At 40.2% G+C, this 18770-nt stretch overlaps 1 protein-coding gene across 1 annotated transcript in view; it reads right to left on the reverse strand.

Annotated features, from left to right (window-relative positions):
* sorl1 (sortilin-related receptor, L(DLR class) A repeats containing) overlaps nt 1-18770 on the reverse strand; it is a 51225-nt gene that overhangs the window by 17055 nt on the left and 15400 nt on the right. Inside the window, exons 7-25 of the mRNA XM_028966593.1 lie at nt 16328-16429; nt 15592-15761; nt 14650-14842; nt 13852-13969; nt 10888-10961; nt 10255-10343; nt 9771-9949; nt 7664-7850; nt 7446-7574; nt 7197-7282; nt 6451-6623; nt 6153-6284; nt 5698-5789; nt 5252-5498; nt 4985-5123; nt 2554-2727; nt 1515-1628; nt 1304-1426; nt 1101-1220 (exon numbers count right to left, since the gene is read on the reverse strand). Of these exons, the coding sequence (XP_028822426.1) occupies nt 1101-1220; nt 1304-1426; nt 1515-1628; nt 2554-2727; nt 4985-5123; nt 5252-5498; nt 5698-5789; nt 6153-6284; nt 6451-6623; nt 7197-7282; nt 7446-7574; nt 7664-7850; nt 9771-9949; nt 10255-10343; nt 10888-10961; nt 13852-13969; nt 14650-14842; nt 15592-15761; nt 16328-16429 (2641 nt within the window). The remainder of the gene's footprint in view (nt 1-1100; nt 1221-1303; nt 1427-1514; nt 1629-2553; nt 2728-4984; nt 5124-5251; nt 5499-5697; nt 5790-6152; nt 6285-6450; nt 6624-7196; nt 7283-7445; nt 7575-7663; nt 7851-9770; nt 9950-10254; nt 10344-10887; nt 10962-13851; nt 13970-14649; nt 14843-15591; nt 15762-16327; nt 16430-18770) is intronic.

The raw sequence follows: 18770 nt of genomic DNA on the forward strand, positions 1-18770 counted from the left end.
TCAGTTCCACCTTAAATTCTGCTCAGCAGGTTGCAATACACGTATATTCTGTTTCAGAAATAAATAGCATTTTAAATCTGTATATGGTGATTATCTCTGTGCCCACTCAAAACTATTAAAAATGATATTAAGTGTTACCTGTCTGGCCCAACATTGTTTTCACTGAAAATTTCACATGGGAACGTGCATTGGATTTATGAATGGCACCACAGTTTTAAAGTTCTTGGCCAGTGAAAACTCACTTGTTTAGGATAAAATAGGATGTGTGGAAATAGTATTAACTAATACCTGTCTGGCCCAAAACATTTTTCACTCTGAAACTGACCTGAAAAATTTGCTCATGTGCACATAGATTTATGAAGAATACGGACATTTCCATGTAAAATAAGTAGTATTGCTGCATGCTGAGCAGTATTTAAGGTTCACTTATGGCATCAAACAGGCTAATACCAGCCCTGACCTGATGATCTGTTTGCTGCTGCCTGTTGCTGAAAGACAGCGTGCCTCATTTATAGCTGCATGTAATGTGCGTTTTCAACATTTGAACGATTGATTCGTTTTGGTTAGCACGAAAATGTATGCTGAGGAGGTAAAACGGAGGCAAGCTTCTGGTGATTACGTTTTGTTGCACATCCAGTCTGAGTTGTGTAAAAACTTTGACTGTATAAATGACTTGAAACACACTCGAATCATGTTGGCCGGCATCCACCACCACAATAATGTCGGGTTCGGGCTTTTAAAAAGCTGTACTTGTTGTGCTCCGGTCTAACTTTTAAGGCCGTGGCTACATCCGCGGCTACATCCACTCTGTCTAGGTTACTCACCTCTCTCTGTCAGGCCGCAGCACACAAAATTTCAAACATACAGGAATATCTGGACCACAGCCAATCAGAGACAGGCCCTGCCCTTCACGATCTGTGATTGGGCGTAATACATATGTGTCTGTTGCTCGAACCACAGGGAGACTTGGAGACTTTTCCCCCCTGAAAGGTGGGGCGCATTACCCCAGGTTTTTTTTAGTTGCACCATTGATAAAACTAGATGACAATTAGGACAATTGGAGCCCAGCACAAGAGGGAATGAGCAGTGCAGTTACTCACCTGTGCAGTTACCCTCATCAGACCAATCTCGACAGTCATTATCACCGTCACACCGCCAAGCTTCACGGATACACACCCCTCTTGCGCATGTGAACTCTCCTGAACCACATTTGTGAGCTTCTGTATCAACACATAAACACGCTGTGACTGTCCTTATGTATCACACAAGAAAACATAACACTTCAATAAAGACTGTGCATTACCACAGTGTTCTTCATCGCTGTTGTCTCCGCAGTCGTCCTCATGGTCACACTTAAAAGCCAGAGGGATGCAGGAGCCAGAGGTGACACAGTGGAACTGCACAGCTGGGTCACACACAGTGGTAGCTGAGAGAGCAAGGAGAGGGACTGAATATATCTTGCATAGAGACACAGTTGTTGTCAGTCTTGCACAGTTCTGTGTTGTGGGACTCACGACACTCCGTCTCGTCACTCATATCGCCACAGTCATTATCACTGTCACACATCCAGATGCTACTGATGCACTTCCCATTGGAGCAGCGGTACTGGTTTGGCAAGCAGGTGTGCTCTGGACATCACACAAACACAGAGGAGTAAAAACTCAGTCCAGCATCTTGGGGTATATTTTCAAGGCATTATGTAAGACATGGCACATATCTGAATGTTCAGTTGGATAGTGGGCATGGTCCTGAGATGATTACACACCGATTTTGTGATGTGTGTGGATGGCATGGTGAATACTTTTATTATGAGGACAGAAAACGGAGGTAAACGGAAGAAGACAGCATCTTGGGGTCACAGAGTTGATAGTAGCCTAGTGGATAAGACACTCGCCTATGAACCAGAAGACCACAAAGTCACAGGTTCACACCCCACTTACTACGATTGTGTCCCTGAGCAAGACAATTAACCCCAATCAGTAACCACTGAATGTAAGTCGCTCTGGATAAGGGTGTCTGGGATATGCCATAAATTTAGATTGGCTCATTGTTAAAAAAAGCCAATGCTTAAGTAGTTACAGCTATTATGGATTAATTTAATGACAGTAACGTCTCTTCAACATAAAGATCATTCATTTATTTATTCTTGACCATGCACTAGTGCTTTGAAAATAGAGCAGTTTGTTTCAAGTAAGTTGTTGTGTGTTAGTAGTACTGTAGGGTGGTAGTAGCCTAGTGTGTAACACACTCGCCTATGAACCAGAACACCCAGGATCAAATCCCATTTACTACCATTGTGTCTCCGAGGAACACACTTAACCCTAAGTTGCTCCAGTGGGACTGTCCCTGTAACTACTGATTGTAAGTCGCTCTGGATAAGGGCGTCTGATAAATGCCGTATATGTAAATGTAATGTAAATACTGTTCTATGGTCTATATTTTTACTTTCTGAACCTGAAATGTACACCTCTGCCATTGCAATTAAAAAGATTGAAAGAGAAGCAGCTGGCTGCTGAAGCTGATGTCTTTACAGCATGACCTTGTATGACTGACCTATCTTGATACAGGTGTTGTTTAGAAGCTGGTACCCTGCTGGACACTTGCACTGAGATTCGCCCGAAGGCAGGGTGGTGGTGCTGACTCCATCCGGGCACACACAGATATGGTGACGTTCAGGTTGAGGCAGGCACAGCAGTGGGCATGGATGCTCGTCACATACATTATGCCCTTTGGTAGGTTAAGAGAGGCGGGAAAGAAAAAGAAGTCTCAATGATCAAACTGAAATGAAAGACTACAGACCACAATTCATAAAATCAAAGATCCAGTGACCAAAATAGCAAAAATTAAACTAAATGAAATTTTAGGAGTCTTTGAAACATTTTACAAGACTCTTTACAAGACAGGAGGCAACATAACTGAAATGGATCATTTTTTGGACTCTCTGGAATTACCAGTGTTAGCTAATACCAGTAAATCTCCCTACTTTGAACTGGGCTCTAAAGAAAGCACAAACACCATCCAGTTGGAAGGAAGCAATAATATCTGCTATTCCAAAAGAAATTAAAGATAAATGTGGATCATATAGACCTATATCGGTCCTCAATATATATTATAGTCTATTTACATCTATTGTGGCTAGACACATTTTTTACCCAATTTGATACATAATGACCAAACAGGCTTTAGAGTGTCAAACGCAAGATAACATACGACGGACACTACAAATTACACTACACGGACGGACACTACAAAGTATTGATGCAGAAATGGCCTTTGAATCAGTGAATTGATGTTTTCTTTATCAAGTTTTACATAAATTTTGCCTACTCAAGACCATAATTAAAACAATACAAGCATTATATAATAAGCCTAATGCTAGAATTAAGGTAAATGGCAGCTTATCTAATAGTATTACATTGGAAAGGGGCACAAGGCAAGGCTGTGCATGTTTACCACTCTTATTTGCATTGTATTCAGAACCGTTAACCCAATATATAAGACAAAACAAAGAAATAATAGGCATAAACATCTAGGATAAAGAGCACAAATTGGCCTGCTACACAGAAGATATTTTGATTTTTCTGGGTCAACCAACAAATTCCCTACCCAAATTAATGATATCGTTTGAATACTTTGGCAGACTATCAGGATAACATAAATAAAACTGCTTAAATACAATTATAGACCACCAGATGAAATTAGGAATAAATATGATTTAGCATGGGAAATGGAATAAATAAACAGCTGTAATACCGAATTATTTACCGATACAAAAGAAAATTAAAGAGGATATAGAAAGATGGAATTTAATTCCATACTTAAGTTTCAGTTCAAGAAAAGTTTGACCAAAGCAAAAGGGGGATGGGGACTTCCATCCCTCAGAGATTATTACTGGGCAGCACAATTGAGACCTATGACGTATTGGTGTAGGGTCTGAGGGTCTGAGATCAATCCCCATTCAAGCACTTATAGCCGATAGTAGACTGCAAGAATTCATGAAAAATACAGAAAACCCATGGTTAAAGTTGACACTTAAAATACGGAAAACAGTAAAAACAGAATACAAAATAGAAGAGGATATTGTGGCCCTTAAATGGTGTGCATACAACACACAGTTTGTCCCAAATAAATTAGATACAGGATTTAAGGAATGGACAAATAAAGGAGTAACCGCTCTATGCAAGATAATAAAGGATAATACACTCCTTAGTTTTGAACAGATTAAAGAGAAATATGCTCTAGAGTCACAGGATTTTCATCGCTACCTGCAGCCGAGACACTTTAAAGTAAAGTGGGAAAGGGAAGGAGAAATGGAGCCGTCAGATGAATGGGAAAACATCTCGGAATATCAGAGTTGGAAGGAGTTTGGCCTGATAAGATATTTTATTACACCTTATCAAAAATCACACTATAAAGGTAACTCCCCAGCCTGTTGGCGAAATTGTGGAAATATAAATGCAAATCATTATAATTTTTTTATGGTTGTCATGTTGGAAGGAAATATATAAAGCAATACAAGAAATCTTGCCACCTGCCCTTGCAAAGCAAAGTCTTTTTTTTTTGGACTCATGCCTGATGGATGGACAAAGAGAGACAAACATTTGTTTAGTATTAGTTAGTGGCAGGCAAAAAGGCACTTTGACATTGATCATGTGGATGGACATCACAATGGATATATGCAGGATGGAGAAATTAACTGCAGATTTGAACTATAAGAAGGACTTGTTTGTTTTTTTACGTTGGAAGAAATGGATAGACTATATAACCGGACTTTGATTTGCTTAACCTGAGACAATAATATGTTGTATATGTAGCAGTAACCATACTTCACTCCCTAAGTGTTCAAGTTTTTTTGTTTTGTTATTTTTTTTTATTTCTGGAAAACAGACATTCATGTTGATACTTTTTGATTAATACTTAAGACAGATGTACATGTAACAATTGATACAGAATGTCAATTAAAAACTAGATAAAAAGCTCTGACCTCTGCTTTTGCCCTTGTAGAAGATCTTGAGGTCCATCACTCCAGTCAACCGCCCTACTAACAGCTCACTGTCCACTGAACCGGATTTAGGAGCCTTGAATATTCCCATTCTGGACCAGTCATCCCAGTAAACGTCATTCTACAGTTACACATAATGACAGCCATACAATATGAATGTAGTTACTCCAAGCAAAAGATAACCAAATGTTTCATGTAGTGAGGCTTGGTTCTTTTCGTTCCAGTGATTTTGAGTGTTTCCAGTGTTACCTTAAACACGGCAATGGCATAGGGGTGTGGTAGACCCTCCATGATGACACTGCGTTGCTGGCCATTGAGGTCAGCCTTCTCAATGCGGTCACCATATGCTTCTGTCCAGTAAAGCCAGCCGTCATCTGCTGTGATGCCGTTTGGCCAGCGCACGCCCTCGGACACGATGCAGTTCACACTGGACCCGTCCATCCAGCTGCGATAAACACCGGCCGCGCGATCGCCCCAGTCCGTCCAAAACATCAGACTGAACACAACAAAGAAGACAAGAATTCAGCTCAAAGAGGAGTTATGATCAGAAAAAAGGTACAGTAGGCAAAACAATGTTCTCATTACTTTACTTTCCTCCCTGACCAAAATTTGCAATAATGTTACCAATTTAAATACTTAAAGTATCCCTGAAAGTATCTCTGTAAACATTGGGGGATAAAAGTATGGTTAACTACCTCTCCTCTGGCAACAGTGCAAGTGCCCGTGGGTGCTCCAACACAGAGGAGTTTAACAGTGTCCGTCTAAGGTCTCCATCAGGATTAGAGACCTGTGAAGAGCAGGGATCAGGATATATATAAAATAAACACACACACAATTGTATATATATATTATTAGGAAGTATTATATTTCCGCTATGGCAGTGGAGGCCTAGCAGTTAAGGAAGTGGCCCCGTAATCAGAAGGTTGGCAGTTAGAATCCTGATCCGCCAAGGTGCCACTGAGGTGCCACTGAGCAAAGCACCGTCCCCACACACTGCTCTCTGGGCACCTGTCATGGCTGCCCACTGCTCACTCAGGGTGATGGGTTAAATGCAGAGGACACATTTCACTGTGTGACCCGTGTGCTGTGTTGCTGTGTATCACATGATCACTTCACTTTTATTTATTTATTCATTTTTATGATGACCCACCTCAATCGTTTGTGCTCCAGCGTCCACCCAGTACAGAAGCTGACTGATGGGATCGAAGCTAAGAGCCTCCACATTCTGAAGGCCTTGCCTCACAATGACTTCTTGTCCAGAAACGCCATTCAGACAAAGTCTCTGGGGAAACACAGAATTTCAGTTTCAGTATAGCCAAAGTAGTCAGAATCTGTGAATTTCTGTAATGCAGAACTATTCAAAGAGACACTACTAAACCTTATTTAACTGCGATAAAGCTTTACATAGCATACAGTTATTCAAATTATTATAAGTCATAAAGTCTGACCTGAATGGTATCAAGTGAGATGTCAGCCCAGTACAAGCAGTTCTTGTCATAATCAAAGTCGAGTGCGACAGCCTCCCGCAACCCTGACAGAGGCAGTGATTGGTCGGTTCCCGTGGAAAGGTCATAACGGTGAATCGAATGCCGTAACGCATAGAGGATGAACTCATTGCTCTCTGAGAGTGGAAGACAAAAAAAAAGCATGACAAACTTTTCTCCAATGTTTGGCAAGCTACATATCTAAAGGAACTAGTTATTTCATTTTAATTAAGCCATAATTTGGAATAGCACTATGCAGTTATATTTCACATTAATAATTAGATCCCCAGCTACTGCTTCAGATCGGTTCCTTTTAGGCATTTTTGAAAACTGCAAATCTGTCAACTGCTGTGCTTAAAAAAAAAAAAAAAATCTCTTCCACTGTGGTTGAGAAATTGTGCATCTCTTTACACGTGCTGCAATCAAATTTCCACACATTACTCACTAACCCAAAATAAATTCTGAAATGGATGTCTTGTCAGGGTCTGAATTTTGCACCCTCATGGATATTGTTTTATCTGCAGATGCACATCTGATGATCCAGAGATGATGATTTGTGGAGTTTTAAAAGTGAGGCCTGAGGTTTGTAATGTAATTTCCAAAAGCCAACCCCAAACTGAAGCTGGGTATATAAAGGTTCGAATGAAATTTGGACCAGGAGCATCTCACCATTACATAATTAATGCAAGCTGCAGAGTGCAGCATCTCACCTCCGACTGGGCAAGGTAGCATCTCCCCATCCAACCGAGTTTCCACATCACCACCACTGCAGCTGTCACCAGAGACTTTCCTGTACCTAAAACACACGACACACACAGACACAGTGAATATAGGTGAATTTAGCTGCCGGGAGGTCAGACTTTCCCACATTCTGCCCCTTTTCTTGAATATTCTTTGTTTCATTCTTTCAACATGTTTCTATATAATCATGGGTGCTGTGAGAATGACAGCAGCCTCACCCTTTGCTGCGGCGGTAGGTGGTTCCCGCTGGGCAAGGTGTTGGCGGGGCATACAGGTTCCCTGAAAACTCTGGGTCAGGCACACACACCTCCAAAGACAGATCCTCACTCAACTTAAAGCCGTAATCGCTGAGAAATGGGGAGAGGGCGAGGTTAAGACTCACCTCTGTGTTTGACACCAGTGAACATAAGTGTGTGTTTATGTGCTTGTTACACACCATTCATAGTCCTGTCTAGTACAGGAGCAGTTGGACAGCGTGACCGGTCGGTCAAAGTCCTCTCCATTGAAGCAGGTCGCATGAGGGCTGCGCCTTTTGAACACAATCTCTCTGCCCAGTAAACAGCTGTTACCAAGATCATCAGATGGTGACCAGTTCTTATAGTCACCCTCAGAGCAAGGCACACCTAAACACACACACACACACACACACACACACACACACACACACACACACACACACACACACAGAGAACAGAGTTGAGAGCCCTCTTTGCTAAAAAGGATTGAATCATTAGCAAGACAAGGCCATTCGGTCTATCAAGCTCGCTTGGAGGGAGTTGAAGGGAACTCATTATTAAGAATTGGTCAAATCTTGTCTAGTTCAGATTTGAAGGAATAAACTAAACACTTTCTCAGACCCAAAGTTTCAACTGATGTTTAAATAAGTTTTGGATGAGCATCATTTAGCATTGTCAGAAAAATATAGAATATGATCATGTCACCTCATGATCTCATTTGACTGAGGAATTTGACCTCTACTTGCAAGTCCTCCCCTGGAATCATTCTAGCAGCCCTACATTGAATACCTTCTAGAGCAGCAAAATACAGTTAAGATGAGGTGACCAAGCCTGGGGACAGTATTTGAGGTGAGGGTTTACAAAAGAATATTAGAAACATCCCTTGACTGCAAATACCTGGTTATATTTAAAAATATAATATATAAAATCATACTTATATTTTAACTGCAATATCTATCTTGTAATCAGCTTCATAAAATTAAATCATTTTTAAAATTATTTCTGCTCCAAGGATGGATTCTATTTATTGATTAGTGATGCCTTAATCAACGCTTAATTAGTGTTAATATCATTTGTATAAATTATATATAGTTATGGTCCTTAAATTGAACTGTGGAGTATACCACTATGAACACAGGCCCAAGGTGACTGGTAACCGAACCTAAGAACTGAGTGTTGTTAATAATAAAATCTCTGTATTTTTCACAAAAAGCAATTATGGTTCTTCAAAATCAAACTAAATAATGGCATCACCCATCCAAGAATGAACTAAGAGTTTAAACTGTTTAACAAATTGTTATAGTGAATAAATGGCATACATGAAATTGTATGCCAGCTTGCACTATTTCTTTCACAGCAGATATTTGCTTGTCTTGTGGTCTGTGGACTGTTTACACTTTGAGCTTTATGTTTCTTCTAAAACTGAGACCTGCTGCCAAAAGAGATTGGCAACAAAACACAAATTGCAAACTTCTCTAGGCCTTGCAGGCTGTTCTGCAAATGCAGACATATGGTGTGGAAGGCAGGCTGACTGTTCTGTAATTTACAGGTCATTACTGCTGTATGTTGTTCTATACTATATGCGCAGGTTCTGCAATGCATAAATGATGTATAAATGTAAGCAAGTAAGTCCGAAGAGTCTTAAACTACATGTTTTTATATAGCATAGGGCTTACGCTGTTCAATAAGCAAATAAATTAATTTCATTACAAAAAAAATCTTCAGTGCAAAATAGCTGCATGAAAGCGTTGTTTAACCCTTTGTTTACAGCTCTGTTCTACCCTGTGATATGTATGGAGTGCAAAATGGAAAAATTGGATAATAGAGAGGGGCAAGGGATAAAGGGACATACACATGAAGAAAAAACATTTACTCAGTTCTTTTAAAAAAACTCATTGCATGACCATAACATCATGACTGCAGAAAATACTTTCTTTTATTTTACTATAAGTCAAATTTTAATTCTTATGTTTTTGGATTTCATAAAAGCCCTTCCTTTAAATGTCAGAACACCACATGGCATGCTAAATACACTAGATGGTAACTAGTTCATCTGTTTAAATTGATCAATTAAAACTTGATCTGCTGATTTACTGGGGTATGTTTTGAGGGGTTTTACTGTTGTAATCAACTCAATAATCATTAAAATAATCAATTGCTGTGGCCCTAAAGTAAAATACTTAAGTATTTTGCTCCATTTTGTTTGGGATTTCTGGTTATTCTTTTTCTGCTGCCAAAGTTACTTTTTAATTGTTTAGATGTTTAGAAAGTATGTGCTTTTGTGTGTATCTGTGTGAATGTTGCCACCTAGCACATCACTGGCGTTGAGTTGCAAGATGAGCCAGCTGTGTTTCTCGTCTGCATAGGATCCAAAGACGGTAAAAATGGTGCTTTTCTCTCCAGGCTCAGTAAGCAGCTGGTACACAAACACCTCTCGCTTTGAGAACTGGAACTCTGACCATGTCTCCCCCTCATTAGTGCTGAACCTGGAGGACAGCAGAATAGGGGCATGAGAATAGAGGCATACATTGTGTCAAATATTTAGCATTTTTATACCAGGAGAAAGCTAAGTATATATATCCTGGTAAAAAAAAAATTTAAATAACCTCACGTGTGTCTTTTTTTTTTTTTTAATGTAAAAAGATGCAAGACCCGTAAATGAGTAGGGGTGTCCAAACTTTGACTAGTGGTGTAAATAAGTGCTAATAAACCTTTAACTAAGATAATGTTTCCAAGAATATTATAATCTTGTTATCACCTTTACTAATACAGCATGTGAAGGAGCACTCACTTGAGGGTGGTGGTGGCTCCCCCCTGTGAGATGGCCATCAAGACGCCACCGTGGTCTCCCCAGGTATAGAAGTGTGGTCCAGCTAGAGCCTACACCCAGATAACAAGCAGAGTAAAGTTTCCACTAACTTCGTCTAACCTATTAAGGGTACGAAAATTCAATCATATCCCACCCAGTCTCAAAACCATTCACTGGCTGCCTGTCTCTCTCTGTATTCAATATAAGGTCTCTCTCCTCACCCACCACGGTGTTTAAAGAATACCCCCACATACCAAGGAACTCCTCACTCCTCAAATAAGCTTACACTCCATTCATTCCTTCTCCATCAAACTCCTCAAAACCCCAAAGAAAAGCTTCATACAATGGGGGATCAGGCTTTTTGATATGCAATGGGGGGAGGGGGGTCTCATAACACCAACAATCAGTGTTTTTGCTACTGGGGTACATTGATAAAGGAATAAATTGTGATTCTTCCTGTTTGTTAGAAAGAGACATTGGGAACATGGGTACTATGTATGTATCTGTTTTACTGATTATTAAATAAAATGTACTTGAACTGTACTTAATTTGAAATATCTGCAGATTTTTTTGTTATGCTAGATTTAAAACACGCAGGAATATTACTGTTCCTACCTCCCTCCACCGTGCGCCAGCACTGCTGGAAATGTAAACATTGGGCTTGTTGGCCAAACTCTTCCCAACAGAACCTGCAAAAAAAATGACAGTTTACATCTCGTACTGGCATATCTTACAACTATTGCAAATCGAGTGTTACACACAGACACAAACAATGTTGACAATAACCCACAGACAACATTCCTCTGTGGCACCCTCATGTGTAAGGAAGGAGTAAACCCCAATGAACATTACTAATGATGCCAACACAATGCTGGCCAAGTAGTCAGACAGACAAGCTATTAAAAAAATTAATTACGGCCATAAATATAATTCGACTTGACCGTTTTATCGGTATACTGTTCTTACCCTCGTATACATGCAGGGGAGAAAAATCTATGAGAAAAATGTACAGTTGAAACCAGATGTTTACATACACCATTAAATCAGACATAACCTTTCTGGTTTTAGGTCAGTTAGAATAACCAAAACCATTTATATTTAATTAATATCGGAATAATTATAGAATTTTTATTTTTCTTCAAAGTCAGAAGCTTACATACCTTTGTGTAAAATTCCAAAATCATTTTGTATTGTTTCATATTCACTTCACAATAAATAAAAAACAGTTGAACCTTAACCAATACCATTGTATTTTAAAATGTTGTAAACTGCATTTTAAAGTAGGTTTGTTGATGGTGCGTGACAATGCAGCATAGTGAGTGAAAACAGGCCTCTTTTTGTTAGACTTGCTGTGGAATCACATGGGCCAATTTTTAGTACATATAACAGCAACGCTTTCCACAGCTTACATTATAATCAGCGAATGAAATGAAACTGCCTCTGACTACCAGCATTGAAGCACTGGTAGAAAAACAGAGAGACACTAGAGCCCGCAGAAAGTTTAATCAGAAAGACATTTGAAAGAGGCCTTGTCTGTCCCCAAACTAACTTCAACTCAACATAGACACATTCATGTTCCTTTTTACTTTGGAGTTAAATTAAACAAATCCAGCAAAAAAAGAAGACATTTAATTCATTTTGTGCCCCTCATCATTCTATAAAGAGAACAGAAAACAGATGTTGGGATGAAGGGTGATCACAACACCACACAAATTCAAGTTGCCGACACTGGTTACCTCCCAAGTTGCAAACTGCAAGTATAAAATAGCAACAGCTTTTCTAAATATTTAACAAGTCTTGATCTAGTGGTCCTTTTATTTATGTAATGAACAGATTTAAAAAATCCAGCTTAAAACACAGTATATCTTTATAGATCGAGTAAAACGCGTGTGATAAAGCTTTCAAACACCAACACAAATAACACATAAAGCTGATTTGGACATATAGTTGAAACCACATACACTTTCTTAAAAGACACATAAACTTTGTTTTCTAACTTTTCCTGTTTTTAGTCAGCAGATATTTTATTATTTCTTCAAAGTCTAATTTTTTTTTTACATTTACAGCATTTAACAGACACCCTTATCCAGAGCGACTTACTATCAGTAGTTAGAGGGACAGTCCGCCCCCAACTAGGCTACTTAAACTGTTTCACTTGGGTCAAACACTGTCCTTGTCCCATTCCTCCTAACAGAACCGATGTAACTGAGCCAGCTCTGTAGGTCGCCTTGCTCACACACATCTTTACAGCTCTGCCCACAAATTTTATTTTCTGGGATTGAGATCAGGGCTTTGAGATGGCCATTCCAAAATATAACTAATTTGCCAGTACTCTAGGGTTCACTCGGTAGAGACAATTTGTGGCCACTGACACAACATAATGCTGCTTGCCCCATACATCAAAACTTGGAGGGTTACATAATTGTCCCTTTTCCTCCAAATTTAACCATGGTCATTAAGACAGTTCAATTTTAGTTTCATTAGACCGCATGACAAAAATTAAGGTCTTTTTTCAGTTTAAAGTGGCACTTCAGGCATTTTGAAATTGTATCCATGGATGAATCAGACTTGTAGAGGTCAGCAATTCTCTCCTGATAACTTGGCTGATTTCTTTTGATTTCCCCATGATGGTAGCACAAGGAAGCAGTACATTGCAGAACATTATCATTTAGCCTTTCCTAAAGTGGCTAAAGTCATAGTAATCTTGTTTGACTAATATGTTTGACTAAGCTTCAGACTTTAATCAAACAAAAACATTTTTGGTAATTCTAACGGACCTAAAACCAAAAAGGTTAGGGAAAGGTTTTATTTAAAAGGTCTGATTTAATGACAGACAATAAGAAAAAAATAAGAAGAAATTAATTGACTCATGTACAGTTGAAACCAGACGTTTACCAGACGTTAAATACCCTGAAGTATATATACAAGGATTAGACCAGTAGTCTAATAAAAGTCTAAAAAAAGCTAATCAAAAACACAATTCATTTTCTAAAAAGGCATTATCTCAAATGCAGAACACGACACTATTGTATCACAATGCATTTGTTTAATAAAATGATTGTTTCAGATTGGCCAATCAATGTACATTTACATCACTGGTAGTTCCTTGCATAGCAATTTACACCCTACTTTGAAACAGGTGTCAAATTTTTTCCCCAAAATACAAATTCCTAGAGGAAATATCACGCCTACCTCCTGCTGTGCCAAAATAAGGGAACTACAGCCAAGAGTTCGAGGAACTGTTAAATACTTATTTGACTGTGAAAAGGCCTGATATAATATCCACACTTTGTGAAACATGCACATGTCAAGAGAATAAGTCAAGTGGCTGATTTGGTGTGAGCACTAGCCTGTTGAAATTCAGGTAATATTCACACAAATGAGCTCATAGTGTTCCTTGTATTTGCATTAGAATGTGTACAGATTGATCTAATGCGATTTGATCAACTGAAGAATAAGAGAAGAAAGTGAAAGTGTTTGTTATACGCAAGCACGTGCTCTGCATTTAACCCATTACTTTAGTGAGCAGTGGGCAGCCAGTGGGCAGGGAAATACACCGCTGTATCACAAGAGCATTACCTGTAGCCATGATGAGTCCAGGTGCTGATTCTTTGGACAAGATGGGCATTCGCCGTAGCTGAATGTTGAGCAGCTGACTCCAGCGCTGAGAGAGGTGCAGCGAACAACCCTGGGAAATCTGAACAAAATGCAAATATACACACACACACTTCATTACAACACTACATTACAGCAACATACAATACACCTCTAGAATATACACACACAGGCCAAGCACATATGTGGTATTTGCAACCTTCGCTGTGCCACGGACCGCATAATAAAGTGCATAATAAAGTGCATAATAAATACAACTTTCAGTTAAAACAGGCTTGAGGGCCTAATTATTGGGCATCAAAACTGTGAGACAAGAAAAAAAAACACTCTGCAGACTACGACGGTCCATAACAATTATTTTGTGTGGCCAGTGGTAGCCCAGTGGTTGATGTTTGCTGATCTGGAGTACACTATACATGGTTTATGCATGAACTCTCTACCAAGATTTCTGATGCTTAAACGTGACCATGACAAGGAATACATTAATTATATAATACATTATCGGAAAGATACCATATGAACATTAATTATAGATAGATGTGTATTTTTTCTCTGTTGACCTATTACCAGATAGGGAGAGCACCCCCAATAGTTTGGGACCAGATTAATGTATACATGCACGAGTAGTTTTACTACCAATCACATTATCTTTGTGTGTATGAACTGTTATTTAATGTGATTGTAATGTGGTTTTAGATAGACAAATCACAGCAATGTTCTTTAGGTGCCATGTAATCATATTGTGTATGTGTGTGTGCATACCTGGCAGTTAAGTACCCCCCCAAGACTGTCTGCGGCAGGTGGCTGTAGCAGCTGCCAGGTGCCCCCCTTGTCAAAGGTGATTACGGAGCGCATGTTCTCCTCGCTTACGGAACCGTTGACCAGCGTGGCTACGAACACGCCCCGAAGCCCTTCTACCCGATGCAGATCAGCAAAAGGCTCGTTCGCAAAGTACCTGCACACAGCATGCCTACATGTCAAAAAGACACATGCACACTTGTGCACACGGCCGCAAAGATCAAAGTCATTACAAGCAGCTATGCATGTGCAGGAACCTCGGTGGTACAAGGCCAATGGAGAAAAAAAAAAAGTGTCATTCGTTAACAGATTTAAACACAATTCTGGCCTGTTGAATTGTACTACTAACAGAAGTGAAAGATTAACTTTAAACCCTGCCATTTTTATTTTATTATGGACTCATATCTCCACTGAACCAATTACAGTTATAAATTTTGAAAGTTACCATAAATCAAGGTAAAAAAAAATAAAAAAGCCTGCTGTGATGAAATTTGATTGGTTAAGTTTGCCAAGTAAACCAATCAGGATGCTCTTTATCTTGTACAGGCTACATGAACAGGCAACACACACAGTCATCCACACAGACGCACGTTTTCTCTCGCTCTCATTCCGTTACGTGCAAGCTTCTCTCAAGTGCACAATGTATGCGCTACTTTCTTGCCTGCTTGTTTCTGGGATTCCATTTCCATTTTATTCCATTTGTGGCCATCAAGGAGCAGCTATCAATATGCGGAAAATCGGGATGTCTGACAGCCAGGAGACTCCATTTAAAAGTAAATTATTATCGTGATTGAGAAAAATGGCTAAAGCTGATCACCACTATAGAGCTGAATTTTATCCCAATCATTGATAAAGATCGTATAATCATCCCCTACAATGGGATGATCTCCTGGGAGGATGTAATACCTTATCAGAGTGTTACTCCCAGAGCCCTGTGGGCTGTAGTACAGCACATTCTCTAGGGACAGGGAGAAGCGCAGACCCTGTGTGTCAGAGATGTACAGGTGCGTCACATTGTTGCTGTGGTTGACACACACAAACACCTGGTCTTCAGATGCATCTGCAATGTAGTAATCCTACAGGACAAGCAAAATGAGAATGTGTTATGGGACAGCATACAGGAAATGCTTATTTAGCAACATTCAAGAACATATTAATCAGAAATTAGCGAAGCGTTTAATTAGATCAATTCTTCTATTCAGTGGTCTAGTAGTTAAGGAAGCGGCCCCGTAATCAGAAGGTTGCTGGTTCGAATCCCGATCTGCCAAGGTACCACTGAGGTGCCACTGAGCAAAGCACCGTCCCCACACACTGCTCCCTGGGTGCCTGTCATGGATGCCCACTGCTCACTCAGGGTAATGGATTAAATGCAGAGGACAAATTTCACTGTGTGCAGGGCTGCTGTGTATCACGTATGACAATCACTTCACTTTCACTTTCACTTGAAACAGCTTTCAAAGGCCAAAAGGGGAAATAAAAATAATACATACATCTTGTACAGTATATAAACAACCTATTTGCCCTTTCACAATAAATCAGCTCCATCCACTGATTATTTCTTATATATGACTTAATTCTCATAATCCTTCACATCTGAGGGTTTGTTGCTGATATAAAACAAACAAAACAAAAAAACACTCACTGTGATTGGGTGGCGGGTCTGAAACTGGGCTGCTCTCATTGGCTGGCGGTTGTAGGATACCCACAGCTGGACAGAGGCTGGTTTTTGGTTGCCCAGAAGTCTCTGAAAAATATGAGAACATTAAAAACAATGAACATTGCAGAGATCCAGTCAAGACCTCACTGAAACAGATGAAATCAGAAGTGTCAACAGAGTGTGCATAGTTTTGTAAATTGCATGAGGTAAGAGCAGCAGTTTCTGATTATCTAACATTCTTGGGTACCCTTGAGGAGCAAAGCAATTGCATGATTGCATGTTTATTGTGCTCTTGAATCAAGAATGGTGTCTCACTCAAGAAGAGGCCCTCTCCCACCCATCTTCAACCTCTACGACAAACACATCATCCGAGCATAGTGAAAGACACTTTCCAACCCTCACATGCCCTGTATTCCCTCCTGCCATCTGGCAGACAGTTTCACAGCATTGGAGCCGTAATGGCCAGACATGGCAAGCAGTCAGAGCTCTCAACTCACTGCCATCAAAAGACGGATAAACATAAACACTTTTACAAACATATTTGCTATGATTTGCACACTCTACAACTTGCACATGGGCAGTGGTGGCCTAGTGGTTAAGGAAGCGGCCCCATAATCAGAAGGTTCATAAATGAACCTGTTATTCAAATACCACCTGCACAAATGTCACTTTACTGTAATTGCACATGCTTACTTTCACTGTGTCTTTTGTTTATTGTACATTATATATTACTTAAATTTTGTTTGCTTTTACTTATTTGTTACTTCTAGCTTTATATTTCCTAAGATTATATTTTGATACTCATATAAATGCGCCACGAGGGGCTTGGGGTGAAACGGTATTTTGATATCCTGTATACTGTGTATATGGTACTGTTGACAATAAAGATCTTGACTTGACAAAGTTGTTCCCAATGACATTGTGGGTTGTGGAAATGACACACTGCAATTTGGTCTGGAAGCAAACTATTCCTGGACGCGACATTTTATTTGAATGCGTCTCTCCTCTATTTATAGTTGAGAAATTTGACTGATCACTTCCAGTTTCTTCTACACTCTGGGTGAACACAGCACCCTGGTGTCTGCCTGCTCAAGGTTTATAAAATGTCAGGGCAACACAGTATCTCCAGGATTCGTCTCCATCTGTTTGTGTTGACTGGCATTTTCCTATACCCAGAAGCTGCTGCTGTCGGAGGTAGTGGAGTTTATCCCTACTTCCGACTGACATTAAATCTTAATCTCACACATTTACTACAGACATAACCCCATAGATGACACTATGTCCAGCACACTGTCATTAATTGGTCACCAAAGGTGATGGGTTAAAAGCAGAGGACTCATTTCATTGTGTGTATCGTGTGCTGTGCTGTAAATAACAATGACAATCACTTCATTTTCACATCACAAAATCATAGCACAACTGCATAATGTGTCTACATTGAAGTATTTAACTCTGTAAGCTAATGCAGACATTAAAACCAACAGGGTGAAAACAAGATATTGCAGAGTCTGCAGTCAGGGCCTGAATGCTTCAGTACTTTTTTCCAGATGGGCATGTGAGGGGTGTGTAGGGTCCTTCACAATGGTGGTGACTTTCCTGGTGCAGCGTGTGGGGTAAATGTCCATTTTGGAGGGAAGAGAGACTGTGTTCAATATCCAGTGTAGGATCTTGCAGTCTGATACAGTGCGGTTCTAACACCAGACAGTGATGCAGCTGATAAAAATGCTCTCAATGGTCCCTATATATAAGGTGGTGAGGATGGGTGGTGGGAGATGGGCTTTCCTCAGCCTCCGCAGGAAGTAGAGACACTCCTGGGCTTTCTTGGCTATTGAGCTGGTGTTGAGATTCCAGGAGAGGTTCTCCTCTAGACGAACAACAAGGAACTTTGTGTTCTTGATGATCTCCACACAAGGTCCGTCGATGTTTAGTGGAGAGTGGTCCCTCGGTTGTCTTCTGAAGTCAACAATCATCTCATTCGTTTGACCATGTTTAAAATTAGATTATTGACGTTGACCTTACACCAGTCCTCTCCTCTCTGTATGCTGACTCAACATTCTTGATGTTGAGACCCACAGTCGTGTCATCGGCGATCTTGATGATGTGGTTGATGTCACTGAAACTCCATTGCTGCATCGCTGCACAGTCGTGGGTCAGCAGGGTGAACAGCATTGGACTGAGCACACAGCCCTGAGGATATCCAGGGCTCAGTGTGGTGGTGCTGGAGATGCTGTTCCCAAAGGTCTCTCAGTCAGGAAGTCCAAGATCCAGTTGCAGAGGGAGGTGTTCAGGTCCAGCAGGCTCAGCTGCTTGACCAGGTGCTGAGGAATGATGGTGTTGAATGCTAAACTAAAGTCTATAAACAGCATGCGCATGGGTCCTTATTTGTCAGATGCAGGGTGGCGGTGATGGCATCGTCCATGGAGTTGTT

This window comes from Denticeps clupeoides, chromosome 2 (assembly GCF_900700375.1).
Source record: "Denticeps clupeoides chromosome 2, fDenClu1.1, whole genome shotgun sequence".
NCBI classification, from domain to species: Eukaryota; Metazoa; Chordata; class Actinopteri; order Clupeiformes; family Denticipitidae; genus Denticeps; species Denticeps clupeoides.